General features: G+C 50.9%; 2 protein-coding genes across 17 annotated transcripts in view; one reads left to right on the top strand and one right to left on the bottom strand.

The window, feature by feature from the left end:
• Positions 1-19609, top strand: part of PC (pyruvate carboxylase) — a 258381-nt gene that overhangs the window by 209360 nt on the left and 29412 nt on the right. The gene's annotated exons all lie outside the window — the stretch shown is intronic.
• Positions 257-18534, bottom strand: LRFN4 (leucine rich repeat and fibronectin type III domain containing 4). Its single transcript, XM_083417339.1, has 3 exons — positions 16710-18534; positions 6990-8394; positions 257-1756 (listed from the first exon to the last, which is right to left on the bottom strand). Exons 2-3 carry the CDS (start codon positions 8372-8374, stop codon positions 1066-1068), a joined length of 2076 nt encoding a protein of 691 aa, XP_083273465.1. The 5' UTR covers positions 8375-8394; positions 16710-18534; the 3' UTR covers positions 257-1065.

Genomic DNA, 19609 nt, shown 5'->3' with positions numbered 1-19609 from the left:
TAAGGAAAATGTGAATTGTGTAGGGTTATGTAACTTTTAGGACTCTCCCGTCAGTACTTTACGGAGCTCGCCATTTCAAACATCGATTCTAATTCAATGCTTTTTTTTTGCACACAAATTATTGTTTGCCACACTTGCTTTCTTTTTTAAAGTGTGTTTCAAAGCCCCTTGAGGAAATCTGGAACCATCCTTCCCCCACAAAATCATGCAGCCATCAGAAACTGGGCAAAATAGCAATAATAATAATAAGCAGATCTATGCAAATGTTTCCCATTTATACACATTGCAGAATTCCAGCTTTTCTTGGTACAGAGTTTTGGTTTAACTTGGTGTGGCATTTTGATTTCCCCTTCTTAACCTGCACCCACCCTGGGGGTTTTTTTAGAACAGATTGTACACAAACCTGTCCATAATATTCACTTTCCTATTTAATCTCCTGCCTTCCACACACTGACTAATTTGGGGGTTGTTTTAACAGAATTCTTTCCTCTTTCCGCCTTCCTTTTTCTTCTCTCTTCTTCTTCTTCTTCTTCTTCTTCTTCTTCTTCTTTTTCTTTCTTTTGGCAACTTATTTTTAAAAAAGGACACCACCCCCATCCAGAGCAATTGATTTACGTGTCCCCGACCTCACGAAACGGACACCATTTTCAGCTCCGATTAATCAATCTCCTGCCAATCTGGACAAAACAACATTCCCTCCCTTTGAGGTCGGGTCCCTCAATTTGGAGCAGCAGCTCTCCTTCAGTCAACCTTGCCCTCCCCCACCCCACTGCCCAGGAGAAAGTCCAGCAGGAGTCAGGCTGTTGTTGTTGCTGGAACTCCTGAGCCGGGCTCAAGCCTTTAGCCTCTATTGTTTTGGTCCCCAAGCCAGGCCAAGGCCTGTCACACAGCCAGAAACACCCCCACCTTAGTCGCGGCATGAGGGGCTCTCCTTTAAGCACACACACCCCGCCATCAGCAGCTGTGATCCAGGTGTCGACTGCTGCCCGATGCCCACTGCCAGACGCACAAGGGTGGGGTTGTGGCGCACGCAGGATCTCTCCTCCAGCCCAGGGGGCGTGCGCGCTATACCACACTTTCCTCCAGCTCGTCCGCATTGAGGAAGGGTCCGAGGCGCTTGGCATCGCCCTCGGAGGCCGCGCACTGAGCCAGCATCCCGTGCACCGACTGGCTGCGCTTGGTCCACATGAAGCTGAGGCGCTTGGCGTAGCTGTAGCAGGAGCTGGAGGAGACGTCTCCCATGTCCAGGGAGTTGCTGCGCTTGGTCTTGGCGGGGGTGCTTGGGGGCCCCCACGCTGCTCCCCCCACCCTGTCTCCCGTCCTGCGCTCAGGCTGAGCAGCCTTGGCCCGCACCCGCCGGTGCTTGGGGCCCCGCTCCTTGGGGGGCGTTCGCAGGGGGAGCAGGCCGTTGGGGTGCCCACCGTTGGTCTGCGAGTAGACGTTGGTGACCTTGGGCAAGCTGCCGTGGGCACTGCCACACACCTTGTACTTCACCATCATGACCACGGTGAAGACCAGCAAGGTGACCACAATGATGCCCCCTACGATCACCGTCAGGGTCCCACCCAGGAAGTGAGCGTGCAGCGAGTGGCAGTCCGGGTAGGCCTCCCGCGTGGCAAACTGGGCACATCCCAAAAGGTGCGTGGCTGCCAGGGAGGTGGCCGCGTCGTCAAAGATGGCCAAGACGCACAGGTCATAATCCACGCTGGGCACCAGGTGCTTGAGGTGGAAATGCCGGCTGGTGGCAGGGATGATCCTGCAGAGAGGGGGAGAGAAGGCGTCAGTAGGCATCTCAGAAAGGCATGAGAAGTACCTTTGCTGGAGCAGAAAGGTACAGCATCCTGTTCTCCCATTGGCCAACCAGATGCCCCAATGAGAAGCCCGCAAGCAGAACCTGAGCACAGAAGCAAATCTCCCATCCTGTGGTTTCCAGCAGCTGGTATTCAAAAGCATTGCTGGCTCCAATCGTGGAGGCAGAGCATAGCCATTGTGGCTAGGAGCCCTCAATAGCCTTCTTCTCCATGAATTAGCCCAACACTCTGTTAAAGCTACCCAATCTCTTGAGCTACCAGGCCGTTATTGCCACCTCGTCATTCCCTTCTGCAGCTTTTTTGCAAGTGAAACTCAGTATTCTTCCCTCCAGTCTGTATGGAATATGCCAAACTGCCTCACCAAAGCCACCTGGCTAAATTTAGCTCTTGCAGGTCTGCAACTAACTAAGGAACAGGAAAAAGAGATTGGGAATAAATGGACAGCTCGCACCCGAGGAATGTAGAAAAGCAGGGTCCTCCCCCACCAAGGGTCTCAATATTGGGACTTCGGCTTTTTCACTTGTTCCTGAAAGTATTAGCAGTAAGAAGTGAGCCAAGTTTGCTAATGACACCAAAGTGCTCAGAGGGGTTAAGACACAGAATGATTGGGAGAGCTCCCAAGAACAACTCTCCACACTGGGAATATGGGCATTAAGATGATAGATGCAATTCAGAGTAAGTACAAAAGCAAGGAAAACCTTAATGTTTGCATTCATCTGCCTGCAAGGGCACAGGAGCAGGTGGATTGGCAGGCCGTAGGAGGTTCCTAGATCTTCCCAGACCTGGGATGCAGCCTGGCTTTCAGTAGAGCAAGAACTCCAGTCTGGTGTAGCTAGGGCCCCCTCTAACAAGACATTTTGCTGCCTGAGGCTGAGGGACAAGAAGGCTTCTCCTTTCCCCATTCCACTTACAGGAGCCAGCAGGGTGTTATTTCAACACTAGTGACCCGATAGCCTCCTCCCCTGTCCTGGTGGCAACAGGCTAGCTAAGGGTGGCCAGTAGAGGGCGTGTCAGGCGCACATCTCTCTCCTCCCGCAGATGGAAGTGGTTGGAACTTGGGGACAGCAAGAAGATGGCCTCACAGGAACTGCTGCCCAAGGCAACCACCTCACTGCCTGTTCTTAGAGCCAGATGAACGGAAGCAGCATTGAAGGCTCAGTTGATCCTCTGGCCTGGCCTCAACAGGCAAGTCAAAAGGCAGCCTTCCCAAACCGGCAACCTCCAGATCTTTTGCACAGCCGTATCACACTGGCGCTGGTGTGAGTTATTGCCCTAAACATCCAGAGGGCACCAGGTTGGGCAAAGTTGTCCTACTTCCCCAGGTTTCCCTGGCATGAATTCCACCCTGAATGGATGGCAGAGGCAAGGCGAGTGACTGCAGGGCTATCAATGGCTACCAGCCATGATGGCTCTGCTCTACCTCTGCAATTAGAAGCAGTAATGCTTCTGAGGACCAGTTGCAGGAAACTGCAGGGAGGGAGAGGGCTCTTGAGCTCATGTCCTTCCCACGGGCATCTGGCTGGCCACACTGAGATGCTGGACTAGATGGCATGATCTAGCAGCCACTCTCTTCTTCTTACACTCTTATGTCATCTTCATTTTTAAGGTGAATGGAACCTGGGGAAAATGTCCTCGTCTGTCTCCTCCTTGCACCCAAATGCACATCAGTGTGCTGTGGCAGATCTAGGCTTGAGCCCTGGGGGGGAGGATCCAGCTGTCAGGGCTCAGAGTGCCACAAGGGTGTACTCAGGCCCCAGCTGCTGCCAAAACCAGATCCGGGGGGCAGTGGGGGGGACGTGCAGGAGAGGGTGCTCAGGGGACTTTGGGAGTGGGGAAGGAGAGCCAAGCTGTTGCTCCACAGGGAGCACAACCTGAGGAGAAAGCACTGAATGTTGGTGCCTGTTGCAAATCTGTGTGTGGTCATTTTGCTTCTCGGGAATGTATATTTGTGCATGTCGTAGAATTGTAGGCTAGGGCAGAATCCCCAGGGTTCATCTAGTCCAACCCCCTATGGGTAAAAAACCTGTGGCGGTTAAGGTTACCCTGCCTCAGACTTCAAAACCAGCATTTCTCAAAACCATTTTGCCCTCCACCTCTAAACTCCATTCACCTTCCCACTTCCCACCTCCAGCCCCCCGGATCCATCACCAACCTCCCCCACCCCACCCCACCCCACCCCACCCTGCTTACAAGCAGAGACCCTGGGATGCATCAGGAGGCAGTTATTTTCTGAAGGTGGCCTATGTGGTTTAATCCCCACAACAACCTTGTGCAGTAGGTTAGGCTGAGAGACAGTGATTGAGCTCAAGGACCCACCCTGGTACTCTAACCACTATGCCACACTGGCTCTTACATTGCAGCAGTGGCACTCTCTTACATCGTGAGGGCAGAGAGCATTCTGGGAGGTGATTCTTGGGGGTGCTGTGCCCCAGGAAGTCGCATAGACTGGCCCCTGCCATCCATGTCTTAGCAAGCTCAAGATCAGACTACTGTAATACAGTCAACATGGGGCAGCCGTTGAAGACACGGCGATGGGACTGCTGCTGTCTTTCCTTGCTTGTAGGATTCTTTTCCTAAGGCCTCTGGCTGACCTCTGTGGAAAGCAGAGTACAGTACTGGGTTGTCTTGAGCCACCTCTGATGCAGCAGCCAGGCTCTGTTCGCTTTCCCCATCTCTCAGTGTTTGCCTGCATACAGGCTCCTAATCTTGTCAGTGTTGTAATTGATTTGTTTCAGTGACAAGAGTCTTGAGGCTGTGGCCTTTGTCACTGGTTGTGCTTCACAGACACACACACATACTTGCTAAAGTACATTCAAATCCAGATTAGATCACCAAATCAACCATTGTGAGGAACCAGGGAGGATGCAAGCCCTGGAACAAACATCCTAATAAAATCTTCTTGCAGAGCAAACTAGTTTCAATAATAACTTATGATTTCAGGTTACCTGGAAGACCCTTTAGGGTCTCTTAGAAATCTAAGGAAATTCTCCTTCTGACACGGCACCCTACAGAATATCATAGGGTGGTGACCCCAAAAGGGGCATTTTCCATCATTGCCCCTATACTATGAATGGCCTTCCCTCTGCCACATGTGATGCAACAGCCACCAGCTGCTTCAGAGGTCTTGTAAACAACCCTTTTTGTCCAGGCTTTCCCTGACGCAACAGATTAGACCCTGATTTATGTATTTGAATCCCCTGCATTCCTGTTCTATTTCTTGTTCTTTGCTTTCATGCTGCTGTTTTATTGGTTTTAGGTTGTATTTCTGTTTTAACGATGCTGTTTGTTCTTGTACACCACTTAGAGGGTTTTTTTAAAAAAATAATTAAGTGGTTTATAAATGCTTTTAAATAAATAAAATAGCTAGCATTACCTAGAAAATTGCTGGTTTAAATCAGTTCATTTCAATCAAGTCTCTCAGTATGGAATTCATATATTTCCCGACAAGTGTGTGTACTAATTGGTTTCTGCAATAATTAAATGCATTGTTTTGCAACTAAATAAGACCTTGGAGCACAATGCAGAACTTTTGTCCAAACAGCCTTCTGTGCTGCAGACTTAGGCCAGCTAAGCAGACAAGTTTGTGCTGGGCTGTCTGTGTACCCAAGCAATGAACACCATTTATTTAAAAGTTAAGAGTGCAGCCCTGCTTGGAAGTAGCCCCTATGAACATGCATAAAAGTTAGACTGTGGGTTCCCAGGAACAAAAGACAGTGGACTTCAAATGGCTCCATGCTTTTGGATGAAAATGGGGTGCAGCCTCCAATCCGGGCGGGGGGGGGGGGGATCTCTGTTTCCCACCTCCTGTACAGCTGAGCCAGGTGGCATAGGAAGCTGCCTTATATACAGAGTCAGGCCACTGGTCCACATATCTTCAGTATTCTATGCACTGACTGGCAGTGGCTGTCCAGGATTTCCAGGCACGGGGTCTTTTCCAGCCCTGCCAGGAGATGCCCTTGAGGATTGAACCTGGAGCGCGTACAGCAGATGCTCTTTGTCATGCGTCTTGGGCATTGAGCTGTTCACAACCCATGTATATTTCATGCTGCCTGTAACTGCCCAGACTCACAACATCTCCCCAGGGTCCCTTTAGCATTGCTTCCTGCCCTAACACTCTCCTGACTTCCCTGACCACATGAAGTGACTTTAAAAAGAGGGATTGTCAGAGGAAGGCTAGAGGGAGGAGGTATGGTGGTGTTGCTGGAACTGGTTGAAAATGAAGATCTCAGAGCAGATCAGCAACCCTCTCTTTTCACAGTTTTGCTTCCCGTTTTTAAAGCAGGACTTAATTCCAGCAGGTTCACTCCCGAGAAACCGGTTATCAGCCTCTGGAAATGTGAAATGGCCTCTTGCAGCCTTCCGTGGCCCTGGCCTGTTGAAACGTGTGTGCCAAGGTGTTGCTATTAGTAAATAAAACCCTTAAGAACTTGGGACCAATTTGCCTTACCTGGTATGCACCCACTTGACTACTTCAGTCAGTAGAACTGGCAGTGTTATAGGTGCCACATAATACTGTTCCACATTTGTAAGAGCTCAATCTTTTAGTGTGGCAGAATCTACACTTTGGAACTCCCTGCGTATTGATTGTGCAGACAATCCTGAGCTCCATGGAGCAACAGTCTTGCTCTGTATGAGGCAGCTTCCTGTGCTGTGGGCAACAACCTTGGTTAGCTACTAATCTTAAAGAGGGCTAGGGATGTCAGCTCTGGCTATGGAAAATCAGCTCTGGCTCAGGTGACAGGATGAGCAGCATCCAGAGGCTTGGATGATGTTCTGTCCCTGCTACTCTGAGCCAGTCTCTGCTGCTCTTCACCTGGGAAAGAAGCAAAAGAGGAAGGACCACAGAAGAGAGCCTGGCTCCTGGATCAGACCAGAGGCCAGCATCCTGTTCCCACAGTGACCATCCTGATGCCTCTCCTGGGATGCTCACACAAGGAGGATCTGAGCCCAGCAGTGAGCAGCTGGAGTTCACAATAATCCAGGAGGCTGGCTTCATGGGGGTCTTGGGAGAACAAAATTATAATTTGAAGTGCCAGAAACCTCTTGCTCGCAGACGGAAACAGTAAAATCTTGGTCCCTGGGCCCACCTGGCAGCCAGTGAAGGAGAAAGCAGCTGAGAGGCATAATGAGAGTTCCTTGGGATCACGATCCCACGCAGCACGGTCGCAAACACCTTACCTGTAAATGAGAGTGTCATCCACGGTGCAGTTGTACTGGATCTGGTACATCCAGGCGGCGTAGGCCGATTTGTCAGCCACCCACCGCACCAGCGCTGAGCTGGCCGTCACGTCGGATACCTCCACCCTTTTCTCGAAGCCTCCCTCGCTGGCGTTGGCCGATGTCTTGGCCGAAGTGGCAATGTCGGAGGAGCCCGGGTCCTGCTGTAGCACAGTGATGCTGCCGTTCCCCCGGTGAGGCAAGGGGATGATTTTGAGGTCCACGGTGGCCGTGGACTCCCCTGCAGCGTTGATGGCAATGCAGGTGTAGGCCCCGTCGTCCCGGATGGTGGTCACCAATATGTCCAACGTGCCATTGCGGAAGGACATGGTCCGGGAGGAGTTGGACATGATTTTGTCATCAGGGGAGACCCAGTGGATGATTGGCTCGGGGTCCCCGATGGCCCGGCACCTCAGGGTGGCCCGTTGGCCCTCCAAGATCCAGAGCTTGTGGGTGTGGCGGGTGATGAGGGGTGGCTCGCAGGTGAATTCCTCCTCGGGGACCGACCAAAAGTAGCGGCCCGCCACCTGCGCAGGGGAGGCGCAGGTCTCCATGTCGTCCTCCCGCACCAGGCGGCGCAGCCACAGCAACTCGCAGTTGCAGTGCAAGGGGTTCCCACCGAAGCTGAGCACAATGGTGGAGGTGTATGGGGTCGGGCTGATGACCCCGACCTGAGAGCGGGCAAAGAGTGGATCGGGGGGCAGCGTGTAAAGGCGGTTGGAGGTCATATCCAAGCGGGAGAGCTTGTAGAGCTCAGCAAAGGCCCCTTCCATGATGAAGTCGATCAGGTTGTGGTCCAGGTTGAGGGTGTGGAGGCAGAGCATCCCCTGGATCCCTTCCCAGGGGACCCGGTGCAGGTTGTTGTAGGACAAATCCAGGTCCTCCAGGGTCAACAGGAAATCGTCGAAGGCGACCACCGAGATGTCCACCAGTTGGTTGTTGTTCAGGATGAGGTGCTGGAGGTTGAGCATCCCACGCAGGGCCTCCTCCTGGATCTGGGTCAGCCGGTTGCCGTCCAGGTGGAGCGAGCGGAGGCTCTCCAGGTCGCCGAAGGCAAAGGGACGGATGGTGTCGATGGTGTTTCGCGACAGGGTCAGGTCCACCAGGCCCGTCATGTTCAGGAAGTCGGGTGGCTCCACCACCTGGATGAAGTTGTCGGCCAGCCGCAGCTCCACCGTCCGGCGGTCAATGTTGGGCGGGATGAAGAGCAGGCCCTTGTTGGCGCAGAGGGTGCTGAGCGACTCGGAGAGATTCTGGCACACGCAGTGGAAGGGACAGCCCTCGACCTGGGCCAACGTACGTCCCACCATCAGCAGCTGGACCAGCAGCAGCAGCAGGCTTTCCATGGTAGACGGCTTGGCAAGCCCTGGAGAAAGAGGGAATGAAATAAAAGCAGTTACCGGACAAAACATCTCAAGGGCTCATCCACACTTCCACTCGTCCCATGCCTAGAAACCCTAGATCCAAGCGGTTTCCCACTTGATCTTCACTTTCTGGGCATAGGTCTGGGTGGTTTCCCCCTTGCCATGCTTTTTTCCTGGGGAAAACCCACTCTTTAGCGCTAAATTGGAGCAAACATCAATCCAGAGAAATCCCGAATTGCCATTTGCTCCGATTGAGCGCTAAAGAGCAGCTTTCCCCAGAGAAAAGCAGTAGGACAAGAGGAATTGCGGGTAAGCCCTATATATCCGAAGCTGGGTCTCCTCAGTCTTTTCGCAGAAAGCAAGGTTAACTTGCAGTCTACATCTTTAATAAGTCCTTTCAGACTCATCAGAATGAGATACTGGAAGAATTTAGAAGGGGCTTCTCTGACAAACCGGTACAAAACAGCGCTTGTGGAAGAATCCCAGGATAAAACAAGCGCAAAGCCTGAAGCACAAAGACTCATCGCTGTTGAATGGCACAGCTTTATTATGTACATGGCTAAAACTGAAAATAGAAGACTCGCCTCATAAACTCTATTGGTTAACTTGAACTGTTTATCACCTGCCATACAAATAGTAGTTTGGGATCAGAACTTTATTTGACTATTCCTCATGTATTGCCTAAACATTAGCTTCTGGGTTAGCGCAGGATATTTTGTTATTCATATTTATATTATATGTTGGAAGGATTTAATAAAAAACACATTTTAAACATAATAATAAAGAAAGAAGGTTGGCTTGATGATGGCATGAGGTGGGAATTTGGGGACTCAGAGGGGACTTCATGTCAGATGGCAAATTGCTCCCTTTCTTCATTCCTTCATTCTAGTCTATTAATCTAATTCTATCTCTTCTCTTTTTTATACATGTTTGTACATGATTGTTTACATTTGTTCTTAATTGCAGAGCGTACTTGCCAGTGCATCAGATTAATTTGGGGCAGGGCCGTAGCTCATTTGCAGAGCAGGTTGAGTCCCAGGCATCTCAGGGTAGGATTGGGAGGAAATCCTGGCTGAAATCTCAGAGCTACTGCCAGTTAGTGTAGGTGATATTGAGCTAGATGGACCAGCAGTCTGACTCGGTAGAAGACAGCCTTCCATTTAAACCAGCCTTTATTTAGAACCATGTGGACCAGAAGCTTTTTAAGATGACAGAGATGATGTGGTGGCATCTGCTATCAACACAGAATATCCTTGTTCAGTGCCTGGCATCTCCAGTTTGGGTTGGGATAGCCCTATGTCTGAAACCCTGGAGAGCCACTGCTAGCCAGTAGAGGCAGTACCATGCTAGCTGGTCCAGCAGGTGGAGGAGGAGAGGGCAGAGGGTGACAAAAGAGCTGAGAGTGCAGGGAGCCTTTTCCCCATCTTCTGGACCTGCTGGGAAATTCAACAAACCTGCTGTACCTAGAACTGGGTGTGTGGAGAGTGCAGCTGAATGGGACACAGCTGAGGAAGTACCATGCACTTTTGGCCTGCCCATAAAAAGCAAGTGCAGACTTAGAAATTAGGGTGATGTCTCCTGTTTCCTGAAACTCTTCTCATTGTGTGACTTTCGTGGGTGAGCTGAGAGTTTGTTTGGATCCTGGGCGAGAACCCAGAGGCTGAGAGGGAGGGTATGTTAGAAGGAAAAGGAATTGATAATAGATTTTTATATATTAGTAACTTTGTTTTAATGTAGCATTTTTATATGTGTTTGTTTTTGCAACTTTTTTTTTAAAGTTGCTGTTGTTACTTTAGTTTTTTGCACACCGATTAGATATTTTTTTAATGCAAGTGATACCTGAACACAGGAAACTCCCCGTTTGCATGTCTTTGGGTCACGCATGACCACACACATCTGCACCATTTTTGGCAATGAAATGGGGCAGAGTGGGGGCAGAATGGAGCGAGGGCAGGGTGGGGGAATCCCCACTCTTGTACATCCCAGTGACACATGCTGCAGCCTGGAACATAACCCTTGAGTAAGCAGCAAATCCCCTGTATATTAAGCAGTATAGAAATTAAATAATCAAAACAATCAGTGGTTATATCAGTATAAATCAGTATAATCAGTATAAAGCAGCTTCCTACAATTCAGTATATTCCTAATTTTAAACATTTTAAAAACATTATTTTCATTCCCATTTAATACCCTCAACATTCATTTGACACAGCCCTTGTTATTTCAAATCCTCCCAGTCATTAATATATATTTAGATATAGAGAGATGTGAATCTTTTGCACATCCAACCACCATCCATATTTCCATATGCCCACTGAAGAGATAATCAAATAAGAAGGAAAGCCTGAGTAAGGAGAAGAGGAGAGATAGATGGAAAGCAGGGTTTGGGGGGGGGGAGCACTAGAGGATCTTCATCAAAGCACAAATTATATTGCACAAAAATGTCTGTCACAGATTGATGGATATGCAGCAGCCAGATTACTCACTTCAGCTCTCAAGTTATATTACCCCTGCTTTAAAACAGTTTCAGGTCTAATTCAAGCTGCTCGCATTAGTGTTGAAAGCCCTGAACAACTCAAGTCCCAAATTCCTGAAAGATGGCCTCCTTCCCTATAGACACCCTCGGTGCTGAGATTAGCAGAGGGGCCAGTCTTGGTTGTTCCCCCGCTCTCAGGAATTTGGGGTGCTGGCATTCCAGGAAAGGGCCTTCTCTGTGGCAGCCCCTAAGTTGTAGAACTGCCTCTCCACAGAGATGCTCCTGGGCCCCTTCACTACACAGCTGTTGACTTCTGTGACATGCACTTTCAGGAACAGCCACCTGCCAATTCCTGTGAGTGTAGTACGTTTTAACTCTTCACACATCTGGATTTTAAATTATTATAACCTGCTCTGGGATCTGCTGGGAAAAGGCATTTCATAAATTTAATAATAATAATAAGCCGCCTCATTTGCACAGCTGCATCCTACGCCCTGTTTCTTGGTCGTACTAGGGAAAGATTGGATATGGGAACAGCGGACAGAATGTGGGATGCCATCAGGGCAGGATCCAGGGTCACTGTTGCAGAGCCCCACTCAGCAGAAGGGGCACAAGGGGTCAGCAGACACAGGCCTTGTGGAAAGGGGAGGCTTGGCACATTTTGAAGTTAATAATGCATCTGGCAGTTAACCAGAAGGTTGGTGGTTTGAGCCCACCAAAGGATGGCTGTGGGCAGGATTCCTGCATTGCAAGGGGTTGAGCTAGATGGCCCGTGGTGTCCCTTCCAACTCGTATGATTCCGTAAAGTAATATATTTTACCATCTAAAGCAGGGGTAGCCTGTGTGGTTTCATAGAGGAGAAGGCTATCTATCAATGGCTGCTAGCTATGATGGCTCTGCTTCCATGGTCAGAGGCAGCAGTGCTTCTTGATACCAGTTGCTGGAGTCGACAGAAGGGGAGAGGGCTCTTACGCTCAGATCCCACCTGCACTGTCAGAACAAGATGCTGGCCAAGATGGGCCACTGACCTGATCCCAGCAAGGCTGGATTTTATGTTTAATGTTCTTAGGCCAAACATCTGGAAACCCCCCAGGTTAGGGAAAGCTGTTCTAGGTGTTAAATCTTAAAAGCTGGGGGAGTTACTTTCTCTGTTTCATGTCAATGCATGCACATCATTTTACTTTTAACCTTCTTTTTGATTGATTGATTGATTGATTGATTGATTGCAGTTAAACTCCACCTTTTACTCCAGGGAGCTGGAAGTGGTGGCTCCTCATTTTGTCCTCACAACAACCCTGTGAGGTAGGTTAGCCTGAGAGGCAGGCACTGGCCCAAGGTCTCCCAGTGAGCTTTGTGGCCAAGAAGGGGATTTGAACCCTGGTCTCCTGGGTCCGAGTCTGACACTCTGACCACTACACACCAAGGCAGCATACAATGCACAGCTACAGCTGCTGGAGTTTATCTTGAACTGCAGAGATATTTTTTGTGGGGGAAGGGAGGGAAACATTCATTCCCTCTAATATACCTTTGTTGTTTGGATTAAGCGCCTTCCTGGCTTTCAGCTGGTGGAAGATGAGCTACACGAGAGTCAGTGAGCAGAGCACACAGTGGTTGGTGGGATTAAGACGTCATTGGTCTGAAATGTGGGGGAGGGAGGGGGCTCTTATTTCCATGGTTGAAATGGGAGGGGGGATCTGCTGTGTTCCCACATACGTGCTTGAAAGCCGGCTGCACTAGCTGCTTTCCCAGAATGCAGGTTGCCGAGGGGTCAGGCACACCAGAGGTGACAACTCCAGAGACTTTTTGCAAATTGCCGGCCAGGTGGAGGGATTAAAGGTTCTGTATTGTCTCAGCGCTCAAAAGATGGCAGGGCAGATAAAGCTAAAAGTGACTGAGCGAAAGTATGTGCTCTCTGAGACTTGAACCCTCAACCCTGCTGGGACTCCCCCCCCCCCCTTCATCTCTTTGCTAACATCTGCAAGGCAGGCAGAAGAGGGAAAGCCAGGGTGTTCATCAGGGTCAAGGCTCAGCCCTGAAACACATTGCAGAGCAATAGAGGGAACCTCTGAGCATAGACAGAGTGATGCTCTGTCCTCTGTCCTCTGCTTTAGGTCATCACCCTCCTTAGAAAGCAAGATGGCAGTCGAGTGTGATCAGGTGTGGAGAAACAGGACTAGGTGCCAGGTCATTCATGAGCCAGGCCTCATAGGTACTGTACTGGGCTTGCGGTTTTCCCACACGCATCATCTATCTGGCTGGCCACTGTGAGAAGAGAAGGCTGGACTAGATAGGCCATTGGCCTGATTCAACAGGTTCTTATGAGGAACACCAGTCTGGGCAGGTCATCTCTGTTCCCGAACCCATCTTGGCCAGTGTAGGACACTTGTGCCAGTGTGACACACACCTCCCAGGCGACACAGAGCTCTTCTTCACATCGCTGGAAGACAGCCCTTCATCATTCAAAAGTTTTCACACTTCCTACGCTTCGAGAAGCCAGACTTATAAGAGATGCTGCACCTATTTTTATTCCTGCCTGCTAGGCGCCCCACGCAGCAACAGCCTCTCGTCTCTGCCTGCTGCGATGCTCAAGAGTCGTTATCTGGCCCTGCAGCAATGCTCTGTGAGATGCCCAGCAGATGTGCAGATTTGGCATCTCCTCCCACCCCTTTTGTGTGTTTCCTCAGTCCTAAGGATAGTTGGAGCCAAGGAGATGCCAGAGGGGTTTGCTGTGGACCTATAAATGTCTATACTTGTGCGCATTTTTGCATAAGAGAAGGGCAGCTTAGATGACGAAGTGTCTCATGCATGCAGCAGCTCATTGATATGTTCCATCTAGCGGTATGCGTGCCTCAACCATCCCAACAAATTACTACCTGTGGAACTCACTGCTCCAAGATGCAGTGTCTTTTAAAGGGGAAGAGATTAAATCCCAAGGAGCTGAAGAGGGCTATCAACAGCTATTTTGTTGCAGAAGTTAGATAGATCCTCCATGTCCAGAGACTGTCTACCTCAGAAGAAGAGTTGCCTTGGGAAAGAGCGAACAGCAGGGGAGGGGCTGTTGACTTCATGCCTAGCATATGTGTGCTTGTTTCCTAAACCATATGATGGGCTGTTTGTGGTCAGGATGCTAGACTAGAACAGGGGTCAGCAAACTTTTCCAGCAGGGGGCCAGTCCACTGTCCCTCAGACCTGTGGGGGGCCAGACTATATATTTGGGGGGGGGTGAACAAATTCCTATGCCCCATAAAGAACCCAGAGATGCATTTTAAATAAAAGGACGCATTCTACTTGTGTAAAAACATGCTGATTCCTGGACCGTCTGCAGGCCAGATTAAGAAGGCGATTGGGCTGGATCAGAGGTAGAGCATCTGCCTTACATGCAGAAAACCTCCTGTGGTTCAATCCCCAAGTAGGGCTGGCAGAGATCCCTGCCTGAAACCTCGAAGAGCTGCTGCCAGTCAGTGCAGACAGTACTGAGCTAGATGAATCAATGGCCTGATTCAGTATAAAGCGTCTTCCTCTGTTGCTATTTAAATTGGTCCTTTATTCAGAACCATGAGGACTAGAATTTTTCTTTTGTAGCTCAGTGGTAGAGCATCCGCCTTGATGCGGTGGGTCCCATGTTCAGTCCACAGTGGCATCTCCAGGTAGAGCTGGCAGAGACTCCCTGGAGAGCCACTGCTGCCAGTCATTGCAGGCAATACTAGTTTAGATGGACCAGTGGTCTGATTCAGTATAAGGCAGCCTCCTATGTTCCCCTTGCTCTCATGCAGAGGTGGGAGGGGGGACTTTTATTCAGCTAACATATGATGGGAAGGAGTCCTGTCCCTGCCTGAAGCCTGGGAACCAAACCAGAGCAGACAGTTCAACACCAGGCTCAGCAAGAGCCCCCCTCCAAATGCATCTGTGTTCTGCCTCCAGTTCTGTAAGGGAACAGGGGCAGACTTGGGTAATATGGCGCCCTGAGCGAGGACAAAATTTGGCACCCTTCAATATTTCTTAGTTTCATAATAACTCATTTTGGTACAGATTCCTTTTTAATGGATCTTCTCAGTAGGAACCCGTATAAACATAGGTATTATTGTTGTTATTGTTATTGTTATTATTATGTGTCCCCTTGGCTTGGCGCCCTGTGCAGGGAGCTGCCCGAGCTGCCCTAAATCCTGCGCTGCTGGGAAAGGAGGGAAGGGCAGGGTCAAGGTGAAAAAGGAAGACTGGAGTGCCACCTAATTTATAACTCAGTTAGAAGAAGAAGAAAATCCCTCTGATTTCCCCAGGCTAGTGAGAATTAAAGGGCATTGTGGAAATGGAGACTGCTGGAAGGTGTTCATGTCTCTGGGCGGGGAGGGGTGGTTGGTTGGGGGGAGAAGTCAGCCGCCAAGGTCTTTCTAGCCTCCAGCTCAGAGCAAGGAGCTGGTGTGGTCGCTGTCACTGGCCCCCAGGACTCCTGGGTTCTGCTCCTAGCTCCGGGTTAAGAAACAAAAGCAAAAGGATAGAGAGAGCCAGGACGGTTGCCTCTGGGGACTGGGCTGTTTGGCAAGAGACTTTTAGGAGATGGTCAGCTGAAGCAATGGAGGCTGAGCAACCTGCACCCCTGCTTCCTCAGCTCAGGGAAGGCAACGTGGTCTAGTGGTTGGAGGGAGTCAGGATGGTGGGGGTGGTGTTTGGGGATCATTGGCAGCTGACAAGTGATGCAAGTTTAGGGAAAGGGCCATACCTGAGTTCAATACCTGCTGGTGTCTTCAGGGAGAGAAACTCCCTCTCTGAAACCTTAAGAGCTGCTGCCAGCCAGTGTAGACAATGCTGACCTGACCCTCAGCAGAAGGCAGCTCCCTATGTTCCCGTGCTCAGTTTGGCAACCAGAACACCTGAGCTCTTTGTTGCCAGCGCTGGGGTGCCCCCACCCCACCTTGAAATCCAAATCCCAGACATAAATATAGACCTTAGTCTGCGTTTGGAGCTGCGCTTGGTTCTGCCTGTCTGTTGATGCAGCAGATGACAAATCTACCTCCATCTCTCCCTCCCTCTCCCCCCCCCCTTTCTCTCTCTCTCCTCTCCGCCCCCCCTTCCCCCAGGGCACTCCCTTCTCTGCTCCAGGCTGGAGAGCCTGGCCCTGCCGGGCACAACAGGGCCTCCTAGTGGCAGAGTCAGGAGCAGCTGCTGCCTCTGCGCTGGTGCAGGTGAAAGGTTGCAGATGGCCAGAGAGGGGGGGGGGTTGTTACTAGTGCCACAGGAAGAGGGGGGCAAGTGGCCAGGGCAGGATGCAATTGAGGTGGAATAATTTGAAGCTGGCTGATCCCTTTCACCACCTCCTTCCTGCCACTGAGCATCTGCTTTCTACCACTGGAAGGGCACCCCGCTCTGATTTTAATCAAGATGGAAATACAAAGGTCAGAGAAGAATAAAAGAGGAGTGGGGAGAGGGACCCCCACCATTTCCATCACAATGCAACTTTATGGGTAAGGAAAAGGGTGAGGGGTGAAAGGAGATTCAGTGGGAGAAAAAGAGCTTTCGGAGATCAGATTCCTTTTTCTTTTCTGGAAGCCGTTCCAGGGTTTGTAACAGGCAGAGACAGCTAAAAGGGGGCTCTCCTCCCCCCACCCTCCGAAGACCAGCGCACCCCATTTGTGGTTTTCTCCCCCTCCCCAAAATTAAATAAACACTCTGCAGTCCCCCTCTGCAGGACATTAGTCACTCCACAACCCCCCCCCCTTCCAGGAGCCATCACTGCCTAACCCAACTTCCCACAAAGCTCAGCTAGACACACACACCCCAACACACAGACACACATCACATTTCTGTCCCCCCCCCCCAATCCATTCGCCCCAGATGCCTTTTTACCTTCTGCTCAGTGTCTCAGGGGCCCAGAGAGCAGCCGCGGCCATCCTGCTCCATCTCCCCGCCTCTCTGAGCCCCCTGCCTCTCGCTCAGGCTCTCCTGGCCGGATCGCGGCCCCCAGGTGCCCCTTGAACCCTCTGCTCCTCTGGGTGCCATGGAGGGGGGCCCAACCGCAGCGGAGCCCCCTCGCCTGCACGGCGGCTGGTGCTGCTGCTGCTGCGTGGCAAGCAAAAGTTCAGCGTGGCTGGAGGTGGCATCGGAGACGCAGGCAGCAGAACATCCTTCCCCCCCACCGTCGGTCCCCCCCCCAGCCAAAGGAATCAGACTCAGGAAATGCTGCAGCGCTCAGGCAGACATGGGAGAGGGCATCCGTGCCACCCTCATCAAGATGCCGCTGTTAGTGGAGCTCTCTGTGACTCGGGGTGCTCTCTGCTCCTAGGGTCTCTGCTCTTTGACCCTTTTCGCTCACCAGGACCCAGGCAGGGCCACTTTGCCTCTGACCCTTCCTGGGCTCGGAGGCTCCAGGTCCTCCCAAGGTGGCAGATGCCCAAATCAAATGCCTGGGCTCAGTCTGCTTTGCCCTCCAACTCCTGTGTCCTGGTCACTGTTCCTGGACCCTGAATGCACCCCACTTTCCTTCCAGGCCCCCTTCACCCCTCAGGACTCCTGGGTTCCATGCCACTCAGCTCTCAGTTTCCAGATAAGTCTAGATCCCTTCGATTTCTTCATTCCAGGGTTCTAGATCTCCCAGGACAGGCCCATTCCAGGTTCTACATGGTCCATTTCTGATCTTGATAGCTCTCTTGCTTTTCTGGATCTTAGTTCAAGATCCACAGTTCTTGAAGAATCCAGAGGGGGGTTGTTTGTTTGTTTTTTAAAAAAACACCTTACCCCGGAAATTCCAGAATTGAGCTCGTTGGTCCAGCCAAGAGGCTGGGATTCCACCACCCACCCTTTAGCTTCCTGCCCTTCCAGTTGCCCAGTCTTTGACAGTTCCAGATTATATCCCAGTTCTGTGCCCTCTGGAATTCCAGGTTCTAATCCTCCACCCTACTGGATTCCTGGTGGGCAGGCCATTCGGTGCTAGATCTTTTGACTTGGCTTTCAGACCCCGAGAACCTTTGGGGTTGGGACATCTCCAGGGCATTAGATCCTGGATTTCCGTTTGTCCTTCCCTACTTCTTGAAGCCCGCTGTTTTCTGCCTTTGCAGAAGGTGGGATCTAATTCCTGGCGCCTTCAGAGACTCCCAGGGCCCTTCCAGGAACAACGACCTTTTGCACACCCCTTCAGGGCGTCCCCAGATCCTGTTTCTTCTGCAGATCCACCGCCTTTCTTTTCCTCCAGTCCTCCTGGGTCCTCCTCCAAGAGGCTCTTTGTCTCTCTGCCTGCCTTCCTGGTGGTCCGGCAAGCGGCTGGGAGGGGACCAGCCAGCAGTTTGCAAGCAGGGTTCTTTCAGTTTGGCCTCTCCATCAAATCTCTTCCCCCAGACACCACCCCACCCCTCCGGACTGAAGCAGGCTTAGCTCTCCGGAGCGGACGGCTCTGCTGGGCTTGGCCCCTCCCCTCCCCTTCCAGCGCTTGAAGCTCCTCCTATCCAAGCTCTGGTTGGGGGGAGGGAGTTGCCTGTGCCTGGTCTTTGAAGCAGCTGGGATGGAGTCTCCCTGCTTCCTTCTAGGGATACAGAGGCAGAAAGAGTGATGGAGCACCTTACCCAAGAGCCAGATTTTGGGAAAACCTTTGCCTCTCAGTAACCAGGGCAGGGAGGCAGGCAGCCCCACTGTGTCAGGAAAGGAAATCCGTATTGTTTTCACATCGGATTCCACCCTTTGTGCTTTTAAAAAGAGTGCTCACCTCCTCACACACACACACATTTTTAAGTCTGGATTTCAGATTACCAGGCAACTTCCCCTCCCCCCCAGTCTGCAACCTACCAGGAGAAGTGGGGGAGGGATCAAAGAGCAGCTGGTACCAAGTTGGTCCTCATCCCGGTTGTCCTGGGAGACCCGTTGCTAGGAAGCGGGATTGCCGGGGGGGGGGGCACTGGTGGGGGATAACGATGGGGTCCATGTGGAGCAGGATGGAAAGGGGTCCTCATTTTTAGATCTAGGCCGAGGAAGGGGGCTTTTGACTGCGGAAAGGGGAGGCCCACACATTTTAATCTTTGCACCTATTGTTTTCTTTCTTCCTTTAAAGCACACACACAAACAGAGAGAGGCAAACATTACCTTGCTACTCCAAAATGTTGCCAAAAACAAAACAAAATTGCAATCTTGCAAAGTTTCTTTCTAAAGTAAGTCCCCCACCCCTGGAAAATTTCATCCTGTGCGTGGTGACTCAGAAATAAATCCTTCTGTGGAGGAGTTACTCCCAATAAAGAATGGACAGAACTTGGACCGCATGTCCTCTTGGATAGTCACTGAGTCTATCCTAGACACATTTTAGTTGGAGTAATTCCCACTGAACTTAATGGAACTTACTTCCAAGCAAGCATGTGCAGGATTGTGCTCTTAGCCATACATGCCATTGGCGAGGTCCTTTTGAACCCCTCTGACAATACTGGTAACTCTTTTTTGTGTGTTTTCAGCCAGTAAGAAGAAATAACATTTTGGTGCTATTAAATCTGTGGGTGCCTCTAGATCATTCTCACCGACAATCCCTTTTGGATAACATAAGGCCATATTTGCACTCCAAGGAATTGTGCATCTGCTTTGTATCACTGCTGATATTAGGAAAGTCTTTCCAGGTCTTCTGTATACAGCAGCTTTCCTGGTCGCCACAATGTGACTGTAAACTCCATGCAGATGAATAAGCTGGTTGAAAGAGGTTGTTCCATCCCTCCTGCCAGTCCCCTTGGCTGAAGGCCAGAGGATGAGGTTGCCAGTGGCTACCAGCCACAAAGGCT

The sequence above is a fragment of the Podarcis tiliguerta genome (genome assembly GCF_965153285.1).
Source record: "Podarcis tiliguerta genome assembly, chromosome: 16".
Taxonomy (NCBI): Eukaryota; Metazoa; Chordata; class Lepidosauria; order Squamata; family Lacertidae; genus Podarcis; species Podarcis tiliguerta.
The sequence above is the reverse complement of the archived record's forward strand: the minus strand, read 5'-3'. Positions and strand labels throughout refer to the sequence as shown.